Source organism: Numida meleagris, chromosome Z, assembly GCF_002078875.1.
Source record: "Numida meleagris isolate 19003 breed g44 Domestic line chromosome Z, NumMel1.0, whole genome shotgun sequence".
Lineage (NCBI taxonomy): Eukaryota > Metazoa > Chordata > Aves > Galliformes > Numididae > Numida > Numida meleagris.
In genome coordinates, this window is record NC_034438.1 from 664,209 (window position 1) to 689,194 (window position 24,986).

A 24,986-nucleotide genomic window follows, 5' to 3' on the forward strand; every position below is an offset into this window, starting at 1 on the left:
CTGGGCCTTTTTTTCTGTGTTAGTCACTTTCCCATCCCGTGTTGGTTTCTCCCTCCCTGGGAGGGACTGGTGCCTTTCCTCTCCTGCGCTGTTTTCTCCTGCCCGTAGCTCTGCCGTTCCCTGCGGTGTCACTCTAAGTTCATCAGCTTGACCAGCTATCAAGTTGGGTTTTTCTTTTTCTAGTGGAACAGAGGACGTGTATCTCTGAATTATCCCTTCCCACCTTCATTTGGTGGTCTATGTCTGTATGCCAGCGATCACCAGGCTCCCCTTGCAGCTGAGCTTCCCTTGATGAAACTGGCCGTGGTCTGTGCCGGCCGAAGGGGCTCTGGGCTGAACTTCCCCGTGCCCAGGGTTGGGTCTGTTCCTGATTGCCACAGCGTGGGTTGGAGGGCAGACCCCGGTTGAGTAGAGTTCAGATGATCACAGGAGTTTTTGAACCTGTGAAGCCCGCTTGTTTACTTTATATTCAGCAAAGCTTTTAAACCACGTTCTTCCTCTTTGGTGCATGGTAGGAGTGTGTAGGGCAGCTTTCTGTCAAGAAGCAGGAGTATGAAGTTACAAGAGAGTCTTTTCAGGTTGCAGTTGATGGGTCTGACCTGACCCCTTCCCATCCATAGGTGTAGTGACCATGAGCAGCAAACCCAGTCAGCTCCATGGATTGAGCTGGCATACAGTTAATCTCTTCTGTTGGGCACATTTTCTGTCAGACCTGCCTGCTGATCAGCCTTTGTGGCTGCAGGAGAGGGAGATGGGGTGGTGGGAGGTGTTGGGAATTCATGGTGGTGAAGGCAGGCACCTTTTGATGGTCACTGCAGTTTGCTTAATCCAACGTATTTCAGCTTGGTCACTCAGAATCCTCTGTGTCTGAGTGAGTGCTTTTGGTTGGTTTTTTTTTTTATATATATATATGAAAGCTTTCTTTTTGCCTGTAATTTGTTGATAGCTGTGTAAGTTAGCTTAGGGGACTGAAAGTCAATGTGATCTCTTGGGGAAAGTACATTGTGCTGAAGTTCCTTTCATTTTAGAAGGTCTTTTCATTTGTCCCTCTATATTGTGTTACCAAATTCATCTAACAGACTCATTTGTGAGTGGCCCACACAGGGTAAGATGCTCCATCTTCTTTTGTTCTCATTGTTGAAAGTCCTTTGAAAAGTTGATGCCAGCAGGTCAAGAGGAAGGATCCTTCCATTCTACTCAGCCCTGGTGACCACACCGGGAGCGCTGTGCCCGGTTCCAGTACCCAGCAGAAAAGAGAGTAGAAGCTGTTCACTTGCTTTGTAACTTGGTGAAGAAATCTTGAATTGCTGTGCCCTCTGCTCCCATCTTTTTCTGATTCTTCCAAGAACATGCATCTGTGCTTCTCTGGGACAAGGTCCTGCTCTGATATGATGAATGACTGACCTTATTACACATCTCCTGCAATACATGGATTCTGAATGTGCCCTTTGTTCCCTGCGTTGAGCTACGTTCTGCGTCCAGAATGCCTGGCAGAACACAAAGTCCATCCTTTGTTTTGGGTAATGAGTGTTGAATATTTTAATGAGTGTTTCTCAGTCTAGTCAGTATCAAGTACCATTTTAGGAACAAGTGGCTGAGCTAATCTCTGGGCTCTGTCCCGTAAGAATCCTGTTATTTATGCCAGAAAGATGAGCATATCTCATTAACGGCTATTAACAGCATTTCTGCGATGCAGATACGGCCACCAGTGGTTCTGGGTGCCTCAGGAGCAAGGACGCTGCTCAGCAGTCTGCATGCAGGAGGTGAGACAGATCTGGATGCTGCTCATCTACTCTAGGTCGCATATAGGCTAATGAATGCTGACGTGGCTCTGCAGTTGGATAGATGAATATTAAAAACAAACAAGCCAACACGGCTCCTCAGGTAAACCGGTTAACTGTTTTACAAGTATGCTGCTGCCAGGCAGAAATAGTGTATGTGTTATAAAAGCCCATTGATTTGCTAGCCATAGAATTACTACTGTTTCTGGGCAGTGATCTTAGCTCCTTTACATAAAAAGGCGGTAACTACTTTTCTTTCTCCTGAAATGTGGCTTAAATTCGTATGGGAAATAACCTCTTTGTTAAATTGCTTCAATTTATTCTCCTGCTCTGGTCGTGTTTGTGTTAAAGCAGTTTTAGCACAGCAGTTTCTGTGCATTATCTGAATTTTGTCCACGTCTCCAGCTGTTCTTGGGGTTGTTCCTGCACATGTTTCCAGAGAGGTAGAGGTGCCCCATCCCTGCAGACACCCAAGGTCAGGCTGAAGGGGCTCTGGGCACCTGGTGGAGCTGTGGGTGTCCCTGTGCACTGCAGGGAGTGGGACCAGGTGGTCTTTAAAGGCCCCTTCCAACTCAGACCACTCTGTGATTCTGTATTGGTAGGCACATGGGAGAAGGAAGCCTTCTGCTTCCTTGTGGGATTTGCTTGCTCCTGTCAGGAGAGCCGGTGGTTGCTTGCTTTCCAACCCAGTCATTACTTCTGCATTAAAAACTATACAGCTCTCTAATTCCTATAGTGACATTGTAGTTTTGGACCATGAGGGCTAGAAAGTAAACATGCTTTGCCATCACCAAAAGTTAACATCCTTTGTTAAGGATCTGCTGTGTTTTCAAAGAGGAGGAGATGAGAGGCAAGAGCTATTGGGAGGGCAGCACCTTCTGTTGGATGAGCAGGGCTGGTCATGGACAATGCTTTGCCAAATTTTCTCTTCTGTTCCTTACCAGACTGTGATGGGTAAGTGGATGGTGCATGCAGAGATGGTCTTCAAGTCGTAGAATCATTAGGGTTGGAAAAGGCCGTTAAGATCCCTTAGTCTAACCATCGACTCATCCTCACCATACCCACTGGACCACATCCCTCAATGCCACATCCCCATGGTTCTGAAACACCTTTGAGGATGGGGACTCCCCCACCTCCCTGGGCAGCCTGTGCCAGCACCTGACTTCTCTTTTGGGGAATAAACTGTTTCTAATAGCCAACCTGGACCTCCCCTGGCACAACATGAGGCCATCGTGCCTCATCCTATCGCTGTTACCTGGGAGCAGAAGCCGACCCACACCTTGCTCCAACCTCCTTTCAGGCAGCAATGCGGTTTCCCCTGAGCCTCCTCTTCTCCAGACTGACCATCCCATTCCCTCAGCTGTGCTGTGCTCCACACCCCTCACAGCTCCGTTCCCCCTCTGGACACGCTCCAGGGCCTCAATGTCTTTCTTGCAGTGAGGGCCCAACACTGGGCGCAGCACTGAGCTGCATCCCCACCAGAGCTGAGTACAGGATGCAGTCACCTCCTGCTCCTGCTGGCCGCACTGCTGCTGGCACAACCAGGATGCCACTGGCCTTCTTGGCCACCTGGGCACACTGCTGGCTTATGTTCAGCCGAGCATCGACCAACACCCCCAGGCCCTTCTCTTCTCTGTGGCTTTCCAGCCACTCTGTCCCAAGCCTGTAGCGATGCGCGGGGCTGTTGTGCCCAAAGGGCAGCACCCAGCACTTTGTCTTTTTAAAGCTCGTGCAGTGTGGATATTGTACGTATTCAGAATACGTCTTCTGGGGAGAACGAGTAATTCTGAGTAGAGCAGCACACCGTCTGACAGCAAACTGCATGTCTGTTCCTGCTCGCAGGTTGTGGATCTATGTTCTGGTATTCAGAGGGGTGATTTTTTTGGTCATGATCAAGCATGCAGCTCCACCTGCTTGCACGGTACAGGTCCCTGAAGCGGGAGAGCTGAGGCAGCACACAGCTCAGAGCTGGCGTCTGATCCTTCCTGTGGTCCCGGCCTGCTGTGGTGAGTGCTCTTTGCAGACACCCCGTATTTCCATCCCTGTAGGCTCTAGTGCCAAGAAGTGCATTTTTATAATGGCCTGAGGAGAAAGCCGGTGGTTAAAGCCTTGGGAGGAGCGCAGGACTGCGGCGAAGATGACGAAGCAGAGCTGTGAGCTCTGCAGGATGCTCTGTGCCCCTCAGCCAGGGGCCAGCTCCGCTCCCTGTCCCCGCCACAGCTGGGTGCTGGGAGGGGGCTGCATCTCACGGGCAGCGACTTTGGCCTGCGCTCCTCTCAGCCACAGCGCGAGCACCCGGGAAGCAGTGAGGCAAAACCAGGATACCAGAGCACTGTGCACTTACGGTGGGAGTGCATCCTTCCGTCAGCTCGGCTTAGGGCTGGTTTCTCTTCTGCTAACTGGGACAGAGACCACCACCGCAGTAATTCATCCCCGTGCCTCAAAATCCTCAGGGAGCTGCACGTGCAGCCACACGTGCCTTAAGAACACATGGCAGTTCTGCTGCAGGATGCAGCCTGGTACCTGAATCAGGGCCCACAGCAGCAGCTTGGTGGTGGAGAGGCCGAAGGCTGGGGAGCTGGGCTGGCTGGCAGCAGCGACGTGGATGTGTTGGAAGGAGTTCCTTCACCGGGGAAGACTGGAAACTCTCAGAGTGACGTTAATTATTAACTTCAGCTGAGAGCTGAAAGATCTAATTTTGTTTCTCGTTGGCTAATAGCGTGATTCATGCAGGGAAACAAACTGTGCTGGAAAATGCAATCTCTCTGTGAAAATCAGCATTCCTGCTTTCGGCTTTTAAGTGAAGCCTGCTTCATTTCAGCTGTGACAGCACTCCAGAAAGCAGTGGCTGATGGTGAGGTGACCGGAGCAGCTGGGTCAGGCTCTGTCTGCAGCTCCCAGCTGTCCCCCAGCAGCTCACACAGACCTGTCCCTCTGTCAGCAGGGCTGCTCCAAATGTCATGCCTCTGATGTTAGTCTGCATGTGCAGATTTGAGTGAGCACAGCATGCAGGCTGTTGTTCATTGCTGTTGAAAACGTGCAGCGAGCGGTGGCGACTGTGCTGAAAAACAGTGTTTTGTAGCTGAAACTTTGCTTTATCAAATAGTGTTACTGTGCTCTTTGTAGCTGTTGTATTTTCCGTGGAAACAAACAGGAGGCATTACTTTTGGAGCGACCTGGGGATGCTTTAAGAAGGCTGCTCCTGCTTTGCAAATGAAATGACCGGGTTGCATCAGACAGTGCTTCCATGAGTGCTGTTTAGCTTTCGAAGAGAAGTTTTATTGTGTTTGTTTAAAGAGACAAAAACAAACAGCTGAGGCACCAAACTATTGCGGTCACCTGGAGCATTACTTTGCAATGTGATTTTTTTCTGGTGTTTTTTTTTTTTTTTTTTCTCTCAAATTCTTGTCTTTTTAAGATCTTTCAGATGGAAGGCTTTCTTAAGGGCCAGTATTTGGAACCACTCTAGTGGATGCAGCCCGTCATGAACAAAAAACACTTGTGTGAGTTAGTTACGCCAAGACTGGATGAGAAAGACCTTAAAGCCTGGTGCCGTTACACAAATCCGCTGCATTTGGGACAAGCTGTGGTCAACATGAAGTGCGGAACTTCCTTTTTTTTTTTTTTTCTCTTTTTCCCATCGTAATGCTTTTAAAAACCCCAACAAACTCATAATTGTTATTTCTTGTGTTCTGATAGTGATGCAGAGACTGAGTGGGAGTCAGATAATGTAGCTCAAGTAAAAGGCAAGAAAGCCGTGTAATGCTTAAACAGCACGGATTCAGGCTGTGCTTGCTGAGAGGCGCACATTATTGCTAATTTGTTGCTCTTTATTTTCAGGAGAAGTTATCTTCTCTGTTCTCTGAAGGTCCCAAATGCACACGATCATTACTTTTGCCACAAGACTGACTTATTCAAGTAGCAGAAGGTGTGTACAGCTTCCAGAGGAGCAGGACCTTCTGACCTTGAAAGCTTTCAGAAAACCTTAAAAATAAAATGAGATGCATGGTAGAATCTTGTTATGGTGCTTGTTGTTTCAATAGAATGGAAGGTAGGAACGAGTAGAACGACAGATTTTTTGGCGTGCCTAGGGGCTGCAGTCACAAAACACCAAAGGAACTGGTGATGCTCCTTGAGAGAACCCAGCTCCCAGTGAAGTTCTAGAACCTCAGCCCTTATTTCATCCTTTTTACTGTCACAGTTGATCAGGCTTGCTGTGAATAATGCTTCAAACAAAGTCTTTTTGTAGTAAATGAAATGCACTGAGCGCTGAAATTGTAGAATGAAGTTTAGTGCCAGCAAAGTTCACTCATCTTTCCAAAATGGTTTTTGGGTAGCTCTGAGGGTTTGTTAGTGCTGTGCATTGCTTTATAACTTCCCTGCTCGTCCTTCCACGGCTCAAACCGTGATGAATCAGATTACATCGCATTACCTACAACTGCATTTACCACAGCGTTAGTTGAGCACTGATTTTTCTATGGCATTGTTCTCTCTGTTCTTAGCATCGCCTCTGCAGGATGCATGTGCATGAACTGCCGTAAATGTCATAATCCAGCATTAGTACTCTATAATTGGAAGGTGTAATTATTAACATTACAGTCGCATTTGATTTTTGGTTTGAGCAGAAGATAAGAAATGCTTTTTTTTTTTTTTTTTTTTTAAGCTTGTCAATAGCTTTTTTTTTTTTTTTTTTTTTTAAGCTTGGAACTCTGTCTTTATGTTTTCTTTTTTTATTGTTTGCTTGCAAGAGCTTTTCCCGTTCTCCCGGTGCAAACTGTGTGCAGACTTCAGTTGAGCGCACGCATTTAATCGGCAGTATTTTCTTGTGCATCACCACAGCAGTCTTTGAAAACAGTGGCTTTAATGCCTGCGCTGCGGGAGCCAAGATAAGAAGCTTGGGCTGCTGAAGCAGTGTTGGGTCCTCAGAGCCACGGATCCCCGCAGTGACTAATGCCCTCTCACAACTCTTTTGGAAATGTGCTTGATAAAGTATTCCTGAGATGGAAGTGCTGCAATAAAAGGCTCTCCTTTCAGGGCCAGTTAAGGTTTTGACAGCCTCACGGGTATTTTATTGCCGCTTGGTGTGGCCTTTTATTGTCTTTTTTTTCTCAGCACAGCCTGTCCAGGCAGTGCCTGGTGCTGCGCTCCACGTGACGCAGCCGTCGTGCAGCAGCTTCGCTTTGAGGGCACGTATGGTTAAACACATCACCTACGTTATCTGGGTTAGAAATGAGCCTCCAATTACAGTTTATCAGTGGAATTACATTTTTATTGAATGCTTGTCCTGTCATTAAACGATGCAGCGGCGATAAAGCTGCCTGTTTACGGTCCATACACCTATAGTCCAGATACTCAAATTTTCATGAAGCTTGCCTTAAATAAATGACTTCCAGAATATTTGCACAGAACAGAAGCAGTTGCACTAGCCACTGAAACACAAATTTAAGCTTTCGGGGTGTGAAACAAGCGTGCTGTGAGCATGGAAGCATCCCTTCAGCAGGAGGACACAGCGGTGCTTCGCCTCCTGGCTGGGCTTTGACCCCGTAGCAGAGCAGCAGCCTCACGGGCTGCTGAGAGCTGTTGTTGAGCTGTCTTAGGAAGTGCTGGCAGCAGTAGGGGGCTGGGTACAGATGTTGCCTCTGCCTGGGGACTCGTGTGGGTCCATCTCGCTGCTATCTCCTGCAGGGAGTTTCTCATTTTTGAGAGATCTTTCACGCGGTTTGAGGAATAGACGTTAAATTAGACACACGCGACTCATTGTTTGTCGTGTATTTAACTCCCTTCTCCTTGTCTGCTGCCGTGCTGCCAAGAGTGTGCTGGGTCTTCACCCGACTGAGAGGAGGACGCAGCAGTAAGGGCTCTGAGGTCGGAACTGCCATCAGGTGAATTCTGCCGTTTAATTTTGCACTACAGTTGCACATGGGGAAAAGCTGCCCTTGCCTTCTTAACACAGTGATGAGCGAGACAAAGCCGTGCAGTGTTGCGTGCCGGTAATTGCAGTAAGTGAGAATGTTCTGTCGGAGCTGCTGTGCTTTTGGAGGGGTTTCTATAACGTCCTTAAGAGTGCAGCAGGGAATGCTTCCTACAGGTGGTGGTGGGCTTCCGGAAGATCCTTAACTCCACGTTGCATGTGCGTGTGCCGCTTTCCTCCAGAGCCTGCCCTTGTGTTTGCCCATGTGACGTTGGATCTAAACAGCCTTTTTGAGGCAGAACTGGAAAATGAGTGCAGAGAAGCAGCTCTGAAGCCATCTCAGTACTGCTGCATGTTGGTTACCTCTCCATGAACGTGAGCGTGAGGCCTGCTGTATAGCCATACTGATGTGATCAGTTTGAGCTTAACAGCAGAACCCAGAGGAATTCCTGCTGGGGAGATCAGGATGGTGCTGGGAGGTGCTGCAGGGCACAGTGCTGGTGGAGCAGCCAGGCAGCAGGAGCTGGCCCTCCTCAGCACCCTTCTGCTGTGTGCACATGCAGGTTGCTCTTTGTCCCTGGTGCTAGCATAGATCTCCTTGAAGTCATACACGTGTTATTGCCTACAAATAAAACCTGAGCTTATTGTTTTCCTGCCTGCCTGGTGCTTAGCACAGTTGCTTCAGACCTGCTCTGCCCTCTGCCTTGATTCCTAATCACAATTGTTTTGAGTGCCATTCAGAATTCTTCACCTGAAAATAGTTCCAACTCTGAGCTACTCTGGAGTTTCATCGTACCAAATAGCACCACCTAAAGAAGTTGGAAAAAAAATCCAATCTGAGATTGACTTTGTGAAGAGTAAAACCCTACTCCTGCTAGAGAAGATGCTGTGAAAGCTCTTAGGCGTCAACCTGTGACATCTTGCTGCAAGCTCTTAATTGGGAATTGCAGCCATTCTTTGTTATCGGTGAAACTATTGGACATATACCGACAGTTTGGGTTTTTGTATTTCTCTTCTGACTAATAACTTCTGAAGTAGTGCTCTCCTCTGTGTGCTCAAAGGTAATAGACCTGTCCAGACACTGACCAAGGGGTAATGAATACTGGAAGGTAACACCACTGGCCTTGTTTCACTCTCCGTGGCTGGCAAAGCTTTTACGAGTGTCAGGCAGCGTAATGTGATCATCCCACTTGTAAAAGCACCACTGCTTTGTTTTATGGTAGTTTGTGCTTGAAGAGCTATTTTTGCACGCCAGAAAGTTAGATACTTGTTAAATAAAAGCTTCAAGTTTTAAAGAACCAGCTGAATTTCTGTATCCCCCAAGAAAAAATACCACCAAAACGGTGCTTTCTGCGGCAGGCTTTGCTAGTACAAGTTTTTGGGCGGTCCCTGTTGGTGTAGTTGGGATGATCAGAGCCAGTGCTCGGCGTGTGCCTGTGGCGGTGGAGGAGTGGGTGGTGGAACCACAGGTCTGCACCCAGCTGGGGGCAGGGGATCTGATTGCCACTGCGGCAATTAAAAAGCACAGGGCAACAGCAGGTGGATATTTTTTTTTTTCCCTTTGCTGGCACTGCTGGGTCTAGGAGACGTCAGCACAGCAAGCATGGGACTGCTGGAGCCTGGTGAGCTGCCGTGTGCAGAAAGCAGTGCTGCCACTGGGATTGTTCCTCGGTGAGTGGTATAAATAGGTCTGAGTGCGAGATAAGAGAACGGGGCAGGTGCTGCAGCACAGCTCGACCATTGCAGCACAGCTCAGCCATTCCTGACAGCGCTTCTGCATCCATTTCGGCACTTCTGCAGACCCCAGGTGACTTGGTTCAGCACGCTGGCTGAAATTACTCAAGCATATCTGACTGCAAGGAGTAAAAATATCTACTGCTTTTCGCGAAAATAGAACACAGTTCACCTGGAGCTTGCCTTCCTTGTTTTGTTTTCTTTTTGATGCGCTATAAATACCCTGTAAACAGGTTTTGGTGAGCTCAGTACTCTGTCCCGACCCCTTGTCTGCAGGGTTGGGCTGGGAGGTGGGGGTCTGAGTCCCCCTCTGTGGCATTGGGCTGGGAGGTCCAGCTGGGGAAAACCTGAACACCTTGCCTCCGAGTGCTGAGTGCTGAGGCCTCGGAGTAGGCACTGTTATTGCAAAACATCAGATAGTTGTGTTGTGTAAGCTGTGGGTTCCCACGCTCCGCTGTTCCTGCAGTGCTCGCTGCTGTTTGCTTCATCCCTGCTGCTCCTGGGACGCATCCATGCTGCGCTGAACAAAACCTGGCCTGGTGTCACTGTATTGACACGGGGCAGCCAGAGCCCTTTTGGTGTAGCTCCATAGGGCTGTGGTTACACTGTGACACTGTGCAGCCTTTCCCTGACCCCAAAAGCCCCTTGGCTCCCAGCTGTTCTTCTTTCCTCCCGAGGCTTCCAGCTCTCATCTCTGCAGTTCTGAGATCAGCCTTAGACAAAATGTGTCAGTCTGCTTTGAAATAAGTTGCTCCGTGCCATGCGTGTGAAGAAGTCCGCAGGGACAGCAGGCAGCAGTCGGCTCCATCCTGAGCACGGAGCAGGAGGGGCTGCCCCACGCAGCTGAATGAGGCTTCGGTTTGTGCTGGAGCCCAGCAAACAGCGGCCTGGGCCTGCTGCCCTGAGCTGAGCAGAGCGGAGGTGCGGCCGCGTGCTGCGCCCGTGCTCACTGCCACTCCGAGATCTGAGCAGGGGCTGCTGGCCGAGCTGCTGCACGGAGATCCCCGCGTCAGTGAGAGCACACAGGAATCGCTGCGCGGTTCGAGATGTGCTGTTGGCCCCGTCCCCAGAAAATCGCTTCATGGTGTCCCCGCAGGAGCTGGACTGTGGTAGGAGGCACGGAATTGGAAGTCCCGTCCAAGGTCACGTGGCCCCGCTCCCCAGCTTCGGGCCCTTGTTCCTCTGCGTGCCTCCATCACAGGCACAGCTTCGTCCTGTGCTCTTCTTTTCCGGCTCTGGAGTGGGCTGCTGCCATCCACTTACAAAGGAGAGCAGAAGTCAGTGTGGCTCATCTGCGGGCTGGTCTGCCTGCCATGCATCCCGTCGCTGACGGACTTAAGGGTGCTCTAACATTGTTAGTCCTGCTCTTCATGGAAAATACTCGTGACAGCAGGGCCAGGAGTTCAGCCCTGTGGTGACAGGGAGCTCTCTGGTGCGCTGGCTCCGTTCCTTCCGCTCAGTGGAAATTTACCTCGCTGCCTCCTATCTCTGCTTGAAATCAAAATTGCCTCTTCTACGGAGGGGAAAAAAAAAAAAACAACAACCGGCATTTCACGTTACGCGTTCCCCAGGTGAAACACTAGATTGCTGTCCTTTCACCTCGTTGCCTCAGTGACGGGAATTTATGGCCTCCTCTGCTGCAGCTTCCGCGTACTGATCTGCGCTGCGGGGCCGCACGCGCGGAGCAGCACAGGAACGCGGGCTGGGCCTGCGGTCACCCCGCACCGCCAGCACCTCGGTAAGTGTGGGTGGGTGCACGGTGCCGGGTGGGTGCCCGCCCCAGTCCAGTGCCTCAGGTGGGTGCGGGAGGGGTGCCCGGGGCTGGGTCTGCAGAGCAGGCAGCATTCCGGAGTGCAGGACGTATTCCTGCTGAGGGCTCTGGCTGGGGTTCGGTCAGCGTTTCACTGGTGGTTTGGAGGAGCGTGCAAAGTGCTCAGTGCAGCGCACCGCTTCTCCTCTCTGCTCCGTGGGGCGTTGGTGCAGCCCTGGTTTGCACCGATCCAGACTCCCGGTGCATTCCGCACTTGTCCGTTCATTTAAAAAAGCCGAGCTTCTCGTTTTGTGCCTGTATCAGTGATCTCAGCACCATTCTTTTAACGCGCATTTTAAATGTGTCGTGGGATTTTCTGTCCTATGGGAAGTTGACTTCTAGTTTTCCTCCTTCTGTCAGGCTGGATTGCTGTCTGTCTGTGTTCAGGAATGTGTCTTTCGGGCGGCCCTGGGTGACATGGCCTTTGTGCTGTGCTGTGCGTGCACCAGGTCATCCCTCCCCACTGCATGGGGCAAAGCTGCAGCTGGAGGGGAGGGAATGTGCAGGCGTGGTGCTCCCAGCTCCACCATCCTGAGGAATGGAGGGCTGCTTGCTTATTTGTGTGAATACTTTAATGGGTCTCACAAATAGCTTCGCTTTTCAGAGCGCCTGGAGGGAGGAAATGTGTTCATTTAAGTGCAGATTTTAAAATGTGAATTATATGTATAAATATGTGTACATAAATACATGTACAGAGTCCCGCAGGTCTGTTAACACACCTGTGTGCTATGCATTCTCACCCTCTTCCCTGGGTGCCTGGGGTCTGCTTGCTGTTGGTGTCACTTTGCTGCATCCCTGGCTCTGGGCTCCCTTGCACTGAGTCCAGTATTGGTTCCCCCCACCCACCCCACCGTCTCCAGAACAGCAGCCTGAGCTGCAGGTGGCAGAATGTTGCCCCTGTAAACTTGTCCCACAGCACAGGAGGAAAGTATGTAACCTCTGCCATCTTCAGGGAGGCAGGAACATGTAAACTCTGTGTTAATCATTGGACAAAGCAGAAGTGAGTGTGAATGTGGTTAGCAATGGGAACTCAGTGTAATGCTTGACCCAAGTACCTTGTGGCATCCATCCCCACTGCAGCAGCTGTGGGGCTGAGGTGAGGGCTGAGAGCAGGGAGCATGGATATGATTCTGGCTGCAAGGCTTGGAGAGGAGGAGCACATCCCATGGAGCTGCCAGCAGTTGATCCCACAGCACAGCACAGTGGGGAAGGATGTGGCTGCAGGGTGAGCCCAACTCTTGCCCCCAAGCTGCAGATCGCTTGGAGTGTGCACCACCAGAGGAGGGAGGGCCCTTTGTACAGCCACCCAGCAGGAGTGCTGGAAGTGATGTAAAGATGGGCACGGCAGGTCGGTCAGTGCTGGTAATCACTGCCAGCGTCATAGCACTGAAGTATCCAAGGGTGCTCCATATGTTACTGAGTGCAAAACAAGAGGTTAAAGCTTCCACCCATGGCTTAGGGAGCCAGGCAGTGCAGGGTTCAGGTGTTCCCATGTTCCTCTGTGTGACCTTGCAAGTGTGGCCATGGCTGCTCCCGGTGTCTCCAAGCAGAGCTGTGCTGACAGAGCAGAGTGAAGGGCTCCCAGAGCACCAGATCTGGACTTGTATGAGTAATCGAGATGGCTCTGTGGGTGGTGTGGTCCAGATTCTGCTTCCATAGCGCTTTTGTGGAACATTGCCTGGCCCCACATCCCGTCCCTGCTGGCCCAGGGACGTTGGAGCCACCAAAAGTGGGAGCTTGTGCTGGGGGACACCACTATGGGAGTGTATGAGGTGATGAATGGCTCACAGAATTCTTTCATTTGAGGTATTTTGCTGCCAGTAAATAGTACTCTACTACTGGGTTGAGATCGGTGATGTTCAGACAAGTGAAGGTCTTCTTTCTGCTCCATGGCATACCACTGCATGTGGGACCTGAAGCTGCTTATCGACAGAGAACTCCTACAATTACAGTATTCTCTTGTGGCATAGCATCTCTTTCACTTTTAAGATAAGCACTGGCCAGTTAAACGAGTGGCTTTTATATGTGCGACAGAAAAAAAATGTCTTCCTTTGGTCAAGATTCCAGAATTTTGAGTGTTCAGGGGGAAATCTGGATGATTTTTATGTGGAAAATCACATCTTTTTGCTTAGTTTTTCAAACTCAGTGCTTTCTGGTATAGATGCTTTGAGAGTAGTATGTAATGTCATGTAACAAACTGCTGACCTTCCCCAAATCATCCCTGAGTTCCTGTGATTTTCATGCCTTCTCCATCCATCCGTTTACGCTGAAGGCTGCCGATGCTCTTCATGCAGAAGTTCTTCTGAAGGCTGATTGTTCTCAGCAGGCTGAGGTTTATGAGCAGGATCAATGTGTTTTATTATACACTGGGATATGTTTTGTTACACTCATTGTGGTTGTAGTTGGAAAAAGTAGACAAGCTTTTGAATGTAGATCCCTCTTCTCAGATCAGCTCTTTTTACCCACTCTGCGTGGCCTTGTTCATTTACTCAGTTTGAAACCAGGACCCGAACTGTGTTTTCCTCCACATATCCACCTGCGCTCTCATGCATATAATCCAGCAAGAGCCATGGCTCCCAGAAGGTATTTCTTCTCCTTATCCCTTGTCCCTTTCTGTGCTGGGTTCTTTAGGATGGGAGGTAATGGCCTCAAGTTGCAACAGGAAAGGTTCAGGTTGGATGTTAGGAACAATTTCTTCTCCCAGGAATGGTGATGCACTGGCATGGACTGCCCAGGGAAGTGGAAGAGTCCCTGTCCCTGGAAGTGTTCAAGAACCATGGAGTTGTGGCACTTGGGAATGTGGTCAGTGGGCATGGTGGGGGTAAGCTGGGGTTGGACTTGGGGATCGTAGAGGTGTCCTCTAACCTTAATGATTCTATAGTTGTGTGCAGGGATATAGTCAGTGGGCATGGTGGGATGGGTTGGAGTTGGGCTTGGGGATCTTGGAGTCTTTTCCATCCTTAATGATCAATGATTTTTTCTGCATACTAGACGTAGACCGGCCTTTGCAGGGCATATCAGGCTGCGTACCCGTGTGCCTATACATGAGCACTTTGAGCTGTTTAAGTATTATTTAAACTGGAGGTCGAATTCGGATGACATGTAACTCAGCTGAGACATTTTCTGTGCTTCTACATGACAACTTCCCTGGAAATGTCGATATTTGGATTAAAAATAAAAGGCAGGTCAGCATTTTCAGAGTATGCTGAATATTGTCAGGTGATGTAGGTAGTTGGAGGCGCTGCTTGTGGGCTGCGCTGTTTCCACACACTGACCTCAGTGCAGAAATGCCTGGGTGGGAATGAACTGGAGGGAGAGCTGTGAGAGTCAGCACCTCCCGCTGAAATCTGTGTGTGCGTAAACAGTGCTCACGCAGCAGCAGCGAGCCCGAGTGCTCCTTAGCTAAAGATTACCCCCGACTCCAAGCTGAGAAGGGAGCCCTGTCTTCGGGGTTTGCATCCTGCACCTTCCGTCTCAGAAATTTCCCGTGTTCAGCGATGATGTCCTGCGGTCCCCTGGGTGTTCAGGAAAGCAAACCAAGAGAGAAAATTTGTTTTTCTTGTAGAGCCTTCCAGAGGAGGGTGAGCAGAAACCCGTGTCAGGTGTGATCGGTCCCAGGTCTCCCACTGTGCCTAGCCGAGTAATCCTATATCTGATTGTTATGGACATGCTCTATTGCTGTGCGTGTTTAACTCCTTCCTCTACAAGACACAGCGTACTGGGGATAAGAGAAGAAAAAGGGGCACAAGAAGAAAATTTCTGCCTTTCATGTGCTTTGCTCGTTGCACGCAGTGGGACTGATGAAGATACCTTGCTGACTGAAGGGAAGACTTTGAGTGTAGGTAGATGAGGCTTTGTTACTAGTGGAGATGTTTTTAATATAATTAAAGTGCTACGTTTATCTCACGCATATGGAAATTTGAATTTGCAAAAAGATTTTTCCTGCTTAGTGAAATGGAGTGTTACAGAGAGAGAGCGTGTATGCAGAGAGGGAACAGGGTTGTGTCTTCCACTGTGTTTTGTTTAAGGGATGAAGTGTGACTTCAGGTACTGTTTAAAGAAAATGTTTGGATTGTCTCCTGCTGTGTCTCACAGAACCTGCAGCAAAGGTCCTCCAGTGTTTGGCCTTCCTCCTGATGCAATGGTTTTCTTTTTGTTCAGGTAATGCACTGGGGCAGTGTTAGTGCAGAAGTAGGTGCACTGCAGTAAAGGTGATGTTATGGAGGAAGTGTGAGGAGCGTTTGTGATGTAGTTACTGTTAGAAACCCTTCTGTTGCTCCCTCTTCAATTACTATTATGGCTCCTTATCCTTTGTTTCTCCATGTCAGAACTGTCTGTGGCTCTGACAGCTTTTCTAACTTTCCTCCTCTTAACAAAGTATTTTTGTTCATCCCAGTTTGCAAGCCCATTGCCTGTTGTCTATTAAAAGTGCTCTTCATGGTCAAGTACGTTCTGTAATCCAAAGATAAGTACTGAAATCAACAGATTGAAGGAGAAAACACTTGAAAACATGAAAAAGTGCATTCAATTCAATATCCACTACTGTAACTCCACTGCCTTGCTTACCTGCCCAGTGAGACGCTGGCTCCTTTGGGTGCTTCGGGGATCTCCGACCTTCCGAAGATCACCAGCATATCAGCAGGGCCCACAGGTGCCATTGGCTCTCCAAAGCAAACAGGGCAGGTGTAGTGTGCTCGTGCCAGGGGGAACCTGTGGGGAAGCATTATTGTTTCCCAAACGGCCTTCAAGGAACGGAGTCTCAAATTACTGTAACTGAATCCCGTGTCTCGCAGTTCTGGTGCGCTTATCAGGAGAAAAAAGCGTAACTGATATGGGCGACTGCAGAACCTGTTTCTATAGAACCCCTTCCAGATTGAATTTCGGTGGCCTCCGGGTAACAAAAATAAACAGATCGAACAGGGAGAAGGAGAGTACTGGTGATGTCAGTGCTCCTCAGGAGCTGAGCATCACAAGGGCACCAACTGAGGCCGTGCCCATTGGAATACCTCCATGTCTGTTGGCAATGCAGCGGGCAGCGTGCGTCTGCCGAACCCACCAGTTGTTGCTGAAGGCAGTTTTTGAACTCTGTGTTACCGAGGAGGTGGGACGGGTTTAGACCATTGCATTTTGAGGATCTTTCTTGTATGTTGTTTTTAAACCCTAGACTTCTCTCTTCCAGCGGGGTTTATTCGCATGGTTGGGCAAAAAGCTTACAAATATTTTCCCTCGCGTTTAAAGAGACAAATGGAGAGTCTGAGCAGAATGAATGAATGTGGAGAACTGATCACTTCAGATTTGGAATAGGGATCGCTTAGGATTTGAAATAAAGGTGCTTTGATAAGCAGTGCTTTTGTTGGGTTTTAATATTGTTACCCTGTTATTGCTGTTGAGTTAGTACTAGTATCTACTATTATTTTCTCAACTCCTGCTGCAGCTGGAAGCTCTTCGTGTTTGCTGTTCTTGGGCAGATACAGTGTGCGTCTCTTTCTGGGAGGGTTTTTTCCACCTGACAAAGACTTCTGTTATCTAAAGGCTGTGAGTTCATTCACGGGGTAACCTGCTGTGAACTGGTGATCTTCACAATCGATAGGAGGATAAGTATTAAACCTGTTTTCTCTTTTATTACCAGGAGGAGTCTCGTGTCCTCAGGGTGAAAGTGGTGTCTGGCATTGATCTGGCGAAAAAAGACATCTTCGGAGCCAGGTGAGTGTTCTGCATGGAGTATTTTATGCTTTTGAATAAACTTAGCAGAGCAAGGAAACTTTTTATCTGATTGTTCCTAAGAAGTAGGATGAGTGCTCCCGTGGCTTGCTCACAACCGGTGGAAGTTACGCAGTGTGTGCTGGCAGGACAGCAGTTAGTCACAGCCGTGGTTGACCACTCACAACCCCTTCTGCCCCTGGAAGCCACCAGCTTAGTTCCTTGGTTCTGCGAGGATTCACACTTGAGCAGTGTTTGCAGTATTTACATTACTCCCAGCAGCCTGCTCCCGTAATGCAGAAAAGGATGAAGGCCAGCACTCCCTCTATCTGACTAGGAGAAAGCTCTGCTTTCCCCACTGGTTTTCAGGACTCTGGTGCTAAGTGACTGGACAGACACTGTGAGTTTTCTTGGACCCTTAGACACGTCCAGGTGCTGCTGCTGCAGTGCTTAAGGATGGTGCCTCTGAAAGGAGCAAGGCAATGAGAGAGTTTCCTCCTGATCAGCCTATGCCTTTGGGAAGGCTCCTGCCAAGTGCTGATGTGGGAGAGAGTTCAAAGAGATCTCTGTGGAGCTGGGGCTTTTCTGTTAGGCTGTGATGAGTCTGGGCTTTATTTCCAGTTGTCTTAAATCGACCTGAGCTCTGGACTGGGCACTAGAGGGGCAGGATTAAGTTTTTGGTGTGCATAAGGCAGTCTTCCTGTGATTGCTTCTTGTTCATTTGTATACTAAAATATTGAGCAAACAGACTGAAGTGGTGACTTTAGGCCAAAATAACAGTTGTCAAACAAGAAAAATGGGTTTTCAATCTACCCTTTAAAGGTGCAGATATGATCGCTTTGTGTTTTCAACTCTTCTGTTTTGAAATAATTAGTCATAGATTTAGGAATAGGTTTTTTCCCAGTCTAGGCTTGTTGTGCACATAAAGGTTTTGAGAGCTGAATCAGAGAGTGATTGAGAGAGGTTGGTTCTGAAGCCAGAAGTGGCCAGAAAACATTGTATTTTTTTCTGCAGGTTAATTGCGGTTTTTGGCAGTCTTGCTGTCTCAAGCCCAGCTGCAGGGGAGCTCATTACTGTGGACTCTTACAATCTATTGACAAACGTTTTTAATCAGTTTGAAACCAGCGGTATCCAATTTAGCTCTTACTGAAATTACTCTAATTTCTGAACGTATACACAAGCCTCCCTGTGGATTCTCCTGTACTTCTTGAATAATGCTTACAGATTGTTCATTAGCTAGCATATCTAGCTTGAAACCGCACGTAAGCAGCAATTAAAAGCTAAATCAAATGTAATTTTTTTTGGTGAAATTTACATCAAATTTTCCTTCGGTAGGTGTGTGCAGAATATGCTAAAGCAAAACTTAGTCTTTTTTTTTTTTTTTTTTTTTTAATTTTATTCTCCTAAATGTGCTGCTTTATGTTCCAACCACAAGCAAAGCACTGGCGGACGTGTAGCTGTCCTCAGAACGTGTGTTTGCAGAGCAGACCCAAAGCACTTCTCTTAGCGGCGTGCTGGGTCGCACCGCAGCAGGAATGCTGCTAGCAGTGTGCTGGGTTGACCTACACTTTACTACTGCAGATTTTTTATTAACTTAATATATTTAATTGGCTGGAACTTTTCTGCATTGTTTCCAGAGCTTTAAATTTCATTGCTTCTTTGGAAGAAAGCAAAGCTAGTGGCTGGAATAACCAGTCAGCTCACGAAAGGGAACTTTACACCAACACTGAAGTGTTGTGGCAAATCCACAGAGGTAATCTGAGAGAAGTGGGAATCTCTTCAGTGGTCATTGGATTCACTGAAGGACACACGTGGAAACTTTACAGCTGAGTCCCTGTCATTGTGTCGTCTCCTCCTAGAACTTTTGTGAATATTTAGGGTGTCGTATTCAAGAGAACTAAAATTTGCACAGGTATTTGTAAACGGGGGAAAAAACAAACCTTTCAAAATGAAAAACTTTGTAAGTGTGTGAAATTTGCTTGGAGTTCTGTTGACCGGGCCCTGGGTCTCAAGCCAGCAGGACTTCACAAAACTGAAAGTTAAAAACAGAAGCTGAGAATGTTTTTAACTCCAAGCAGTTATTTTGTAGAAGTGAAAATAACAGCACTGTAACTACAAACTTAGTGCGATGCCTGTATTGCTGCGCTGGAAGGCTTTCAGAACACTTTCCTGTTTGGCTGAAGTTTCCATTTGATTTTTCTGTTCGCCTTAATAGCCTTGCTTACCTTGCAGAGATATTAAAGTTTCATGCTGATTGCATCTTTAGTGTGAGCTTGAACGTCGTCCCAGCGCCGGTGCCAGGAGTGTGTGGTGCAGAACCAATCCCGTCCCAGGTTTGGGAGGAAGTGAGGAGAGTGTGGTTAACTTCTCGTGGTGGGGAGCAGCAGAAGGGTACGCAGTGTCTGAACTGAGTAAGAGGGTGCAGGAAGCTGACAGGCAAACTGTGCTAAACGGTTCTTCCCTGTGTAGGAGTGTGTTCAGGATCCCTAAGAAATAGCCACAACCAGTGCTCTCTCTCCGTGTGCTTCCTTCTGCTGGTGCAGACGTCAACACCCATATGCTGTTGTTCCCCGTAAATAATTGTTATGAGCAACAGACGTCAGCTTGAAGGAGCTTGGTGGTGGTGTGGCTTTCAGCACACAGCCGCAGGTCTCTGAGGTGGAAGGAAGTAACCTGACGTGGTGAGCACGATCCTGCTGGATCGCTGGGACTGCTGTTAGTGGGCTCAGACAGGGTGAAATAACTGAGGGACATGGTGAGGGTAAATGGGCCTTGCACTGGGAAAAGCAAAACCCTAGAGGATGGAGGAAAATGCCCTGCAATGCATCCAGCTGCAGACTGGGACAGGGCTGACTTACAGGGCTGTGCTGTCACTGCTGTCTCAAAGGGAAGTTGTCAGTGCTGAAAGATGCAGCAGTGCAGCAGGCTGACGCCTTCAACTCCCATGTGTGCTGCTGTTGTGATATACCCCGGTACGAAACACGAGGATTTCTGCATGTTGCTCTGTCTATGGGCACATCCTGAGTTATTGATAAACATGGCTTTGGGTTTTTTGGTCTCTTTCCATGTATGATAGCAAGCTTTAAGAACAAATTCCTATCTTTGCAATGTTCTTTTTGGGACAGAGGGCCTAGTGACTGCGCCAAGTGATAAACTAACCCTAACATCACTTTTGGGACAGCACAGGTCGAGCCCAGCAGCCAGTGACCCCTCAGAGGCTGTGTCACACAGCACTGAGCACTGGAGCAGGATGGCAAGGTATCACCCAGCTATGAAGATGAGCTCCAGGCCATGCACTGTGTGTTGTGTTCTGATGAGCCCCCTCCCCCCACTTCGCAGACTCCCCTTCTGCATGACACTGTGTGGTATGGAATATCCCTTTGGCCATTCTAGATTAGCTGTCTTGCTTCTGTCCCCTTGTGCCCTCCTTGCTGGCAGGACAGTAGGAGTAGCTGGGAAGACTGAAACAGCCTTGGCTCCACACAGCACTGCTCAGCCACAACTAAAACATCGGTGTGTTATCAGCAGTGTCTTTCTCCTGAAATCAAAACATAGCATCATACCAGACACTGTGAAGAAAAACAGCTCTGTCCCACCTGAAAGTGAGGCAAGCAGCCTTTCCCTGCAGTTGTTAACCAGCTGTACCATAAGAGAACAGCAGCTGCAGCCTCGCAGGGTACGAAGGCTGTTTCTTGCCCAGTTACATCTACAGCGTAGAGCACTGGCGAAACCAATAGCCTTCTTCTGAAGGCAGCAACAGTAAAGAGCCAGGTACTTCTGGTTTTTCTTCTTTGAGGCTCTTCTTGGCTTATGAAATCATTTCTGTAGTAAATAATGGTTTACGAGAGTTCAGAAGTTGGTAGAACGAGCTCACAGTTCATTCAGGATGTGGTGTACCGCTGGACGCAGTAGCAGCTGTGAGTACCCCGAGGTGAGGGTTCAGTGTGGTGAGCTCCCTCTGCAGCTGGGGTTGCTCCGATGGCACTGGTGGTTGGTGTGGGTGGAGGTGGTTCAGTGTACAACCCACCTTGTGTTCTGCCCTGCAACCCTGCCAGACATGGCCATCACGGCGTGTCAAGGACTACAGCAATTGCAAACTGGCATTTTGAGGATTTAGCATGTCTTGCATGCTTAACTCAGAGAAATGCTACACTGCACTGTTCTTTGGTCCATTGGCACAAAGATTTACTGCCTGACATATACTGTATTACAATATAAACATTGTTTTACATTTATTCTTAATTCGCTCTCTAAACTTCTCAAATGTTCTTAAATCTTAATTCAGCTAGTATCTGTATTCTTGTGTGCAATTAAGTAATACAGATTATAACATAATTAAGATTAATTACAGGACATACCAAACAAATTATTGTCTTCTTTTTACTTGCACTCTACAAGGATGCCATGAGTGTTGTCATGACTGAGGCTGCTCTCTGTGAGTCGCTGCACATAAATGCAGTTACAGCATGGAGAGTTGTGCAGAACAAAAGGCCATTTCCTCTCCTGAATCCTATATGTACTCACGTACTGCTGAACTCTGGGTGGAAGCTCTTGTCTCGTGATTTGGACTCATTCGCTGAGCATCCTGCTGCAGTGGATGAGTACATTACTTTTCTTGGAGGTACTTCCATTGTGGGCTGGGGTTTTGATTTGTTTTGTCCCAAAACTGTGGGAAAGGAATACCATTAATTATGGGCAATGAGGTGGTCCTTTTCAGCTTGTAACATAGGTTTATGGACTCCTAGAATGCCCAGAGGCCAGCCCTGGTGCTGCTGTGTTGAGCGAATAGTTTTGTATTGACTGGCAGAATAGATCTGCCACAACCTGCCATCAGCAGAGCTCTGCCTGATGTACTCATAAATTACCCTTTTGCAGTATTTTTAAACCACACGGAAAAAAAAAAAAAAAAAAGATAAATTACTGTATCACAGAGTACTGTGTATCTTCAGTAACTTTTTAAGATTGGAATTCATCCACTCCAAAATAAGTAAAAAAAATACAGCACTGGGCTGGATGATGGGTTATTCGGCGCAGTCCTGGCACGCTTTGTAAATGCAGTTTCTGCATAGACACACAAATGCTTTCACAAGTAATACAGTGAATGCATGTGTATAAATGAGAAGAAAATGTCTTCTGATGATTACTGGTTGCGTGCAATAGGACACTGGCAGGTACTCCTATCAAACTAACAGCTTTGGGAAGCAAAAGCGTTGTGTAAGAGGGTCTATTTGAATTCATTAGTTGCTGCTGCCTTCTAAATCATGAGGTAAGTGAGAAACGCGGCTGTCGGGAAGTGGAGAAAGGTGAAGTGCTTCTCTGATAAAATGCAGAATGCTGTTGACTAGCAGGAAGCCATGCTTCCAGCAGCACAGCAGTAGCTGGTTGAGGATCCCTCTGGCTCCGTGCTTTGTACCTGCTCCTGTCTGCAAGGCACAGGCCAGGTGCGGGCCTGCCCTCCTTTCCCATCTCCTGTGTCTGAAGGCAGTGATGTCTCCCAGCCGTGTTAGTGCTGGGTCGGTTGGGCTCCAGGCTTCTGGTGGCTCTTTAAGCCACAGTGTGGTCCTGCTGGGAGGAAGGTTGCTTGAAACCAGGCTGAATTCTTCAGTTCGTGCCTCATCTGTTACTGCAGATTGGCAGTGGAAGCGGAGCCCACACCTGCGCTTGTGCCTTGTACATGACAAAGACAGCAGGTTTTTCCTTCCACCTATTCTGTCATGCCCAGTGTCACTAATTCCAGTTCAGCTGGAGCCATGCTGTACGCTGCGTTAGCTCCTGGAAGAGCTTCACCCCTGGAAGACCCAACACGCGCGCTCTGTTGGGTTGAACATTAAATGGAGCCTGCTTTGCCTGTCTTTCTCTTCTACCAGAGGAGACCGACAGATCAGCTGCAGTGAGTTGCCCTCAGGAATTAACCCAAGTTTTCGTTAACTAAGCTGGCTGGTGCCAGCCCGGCTCCTCGTTGCCCTGTCGTGCAGCGCTGCCCGGGCTGTGCCCCGGCGCTCAGCGGCGCTCCCCCTGGTGTCTGCTTCGAGGAGCGGCTGGATAGGAAGCGTTACCGGGATCTTGATTTCCTTTAAAACGGTGTGATGTAAGAATAGGTAGAACCCGAGCTGTTACATTTGGTAGAGGGCTTAACAAAACGCTTTTCGAGTACAGAGAACCACTTTTCTGCTAGTTTAATGCACTGAGAAATGCGATTTTCAGGGCGATGCGAATCTTGCAGTGGAGTTTGTGCAGTGCCACTGATCAAGGGAAGTCTTGCTCACCGAGCAGGATGCTCATTCCGTACCATTGCTCTGTGTACAATGCAGCTGTTTATTTTTCTCACTTTCTAAGTTTCAGTGGGTCACTGGGCAATTCAGGTTGGGTTTCACTGCAGCATCTTCATGTGCTATGGTACTTCAGCAAGAATAAGCATCAAATAAGGCTGTCTCAGTGTTGCAAACTCACATGAGTGCTCCGTCAGGCACTGGGGTGAAACTGCTGAGTTCCTGTCACCACCGTCTTTACTTCTCTTAATGATGAGTGATTCAGCACCGCTGAATGTTGAATCACTCTGGCTGTTGAAGAACTCTATGGGGCTGGGAGCGGGGAACAGTTTGTGGGCAATGCATTCTAAATGACAGCTCGATACCAATGACAAACTGCAAGAGTTTGTAGTGCAGTGGAAACGAAGGTGATATTTACAGAGTGGAGGGAATGGAACGAAACCGGCAGAGAGCCCCGCCAAATCTGGACCAACTCGCTCCTTTGCATTCCAAAGGATGAAAAACTCAGAAGTTGGTTCTGAGGCTGATGGCAAAGCACTACGTGGTGCGGCTATCCTGGAGGAAGGCAGCACGTTCAGTGGTTAACTGAAATTGGATCTGGTCACTTCTTTTTTCCCCTAAACAAAACTGTACAGAATTCTTATTCGTGGAGGCTGTGTAGGTGGATGTTCAGAGATGACATCTGAGAAGCTGATAGTCTGAGGCTGCTGCCTGCCATCTCTTGAAAGCAGGAACAGCACTCCAGATGCTAAGCAGAGCTCTAATAAACTGCTAGAGAAGAGGAAAATTATTAAATTCATTGAAATACTGTGAAAAGCAGGCTAAAATGCGAAGAATTGGGCTGAGTCATCTTTATGTTCTGCCTTAGGAGGTGGTGTAAGCCCAAAAGAAGGATTCAGGTTCAGAGTTTGTTTGCCTATGTGCGTAGTAATTTAAATTTCATGATTTGATTGTGCCACAATGAAAAGCTTGAGTAGAACTTGACAAAGGGTTTTGTTTCTCTTGTGAAGAAAAGAGTTTGTGTCTACAGAGAGGAGTCTAAAAACTCTTAATATTTACAGTTTTGGGGGAAAGGTGCCCCGTGTTTTATGCTTAAAGTATCGTGAAGTGTTTATTATAAAACTCTTCAAAGCTGACACTATTTAGCTCCAGTTAAAATTTAAAAAATGTGATATTTTTGAACGTTGGTGTCAAAACATGCAGCTTTATGCAGTTCTTTTCCATTTTTTTAGATTTCTTTTTAACTGAACTACAGAGCTTTAAAAATATCAGCTTGTCTAAAGTATGAGCCCATCCTGAAGCGTTCTGGTCCGTCAGTACTGATGGTTTGGGGAGGTTGTCAGTCAGTCCCACCCAGTCCCAAGCTTGCCTGGCTATATGGGTACAGAATGATTCTTCCCATACTTTTTAATTCTGAATGTCGATCCATTCCCCACCAGATTACCAGCTGTCCCTGCTGGACAATCAGCATGCTGACATTCTTGTTGAATCACTGAACCGGACAGGACGTGTACACCAGCATTACACTTCAGTGCAGCAGTCATACCTGTTAGTGAGACAAAATGAACAGGGACCCAGCGTGTGAAGGAGAGCAGTGGGAAGTGCATTCGGACAGCAAAGCGAGTTCATGCTGCATCAGCACTGTGCCCATCTCCATGCGTCAGGTTGAGCGTGGTTAAATAACAGCTGCAGGGCCATGCTGGTAGAACCGCAGCCTGGCTGGGTGGGCAGGGCCCTGGGGGTCCCTGTGTGCCCCCTGCCCCAGCAGGGCCACCCAGCAC

The 24,986-nt window shown here is 48.3% G+C and overlaps 1 protein-coding gene across 4 annotated transcripts in view; it reads left to right on the forward strand.

Annotated features, from left to right (window-relative positions):
* NEDD4L (neural precursor cell expressed, developmentally down-regulated 4-like, E3 ubiquitin protein ligase) overlaps positions 1 to 24,986 on the forward strand; it is a 135,654-nt gene that overhangs the window by 13,174 nt on the left and 97,494 nt on the right. For 3 of the 4 annotated variants that reach the window (XM_021379789.1, XM_021379792.1, XM_021379788.1), the window contains one exon: positions 16,866 to 16,939. In XM_021379789.1, the coding sequence (XP_021235464.1) occupies positions 16,866 to 16,939 (74 nt within the window). Of the gene's footprint in view, positions 1 to 11,097; positions 11,165 to 16,865; positions 16,940 to 24,986 lie in introns of those variants that run through there. The other variant, XM_021379791.1, reaches the window with a different exon arrangement.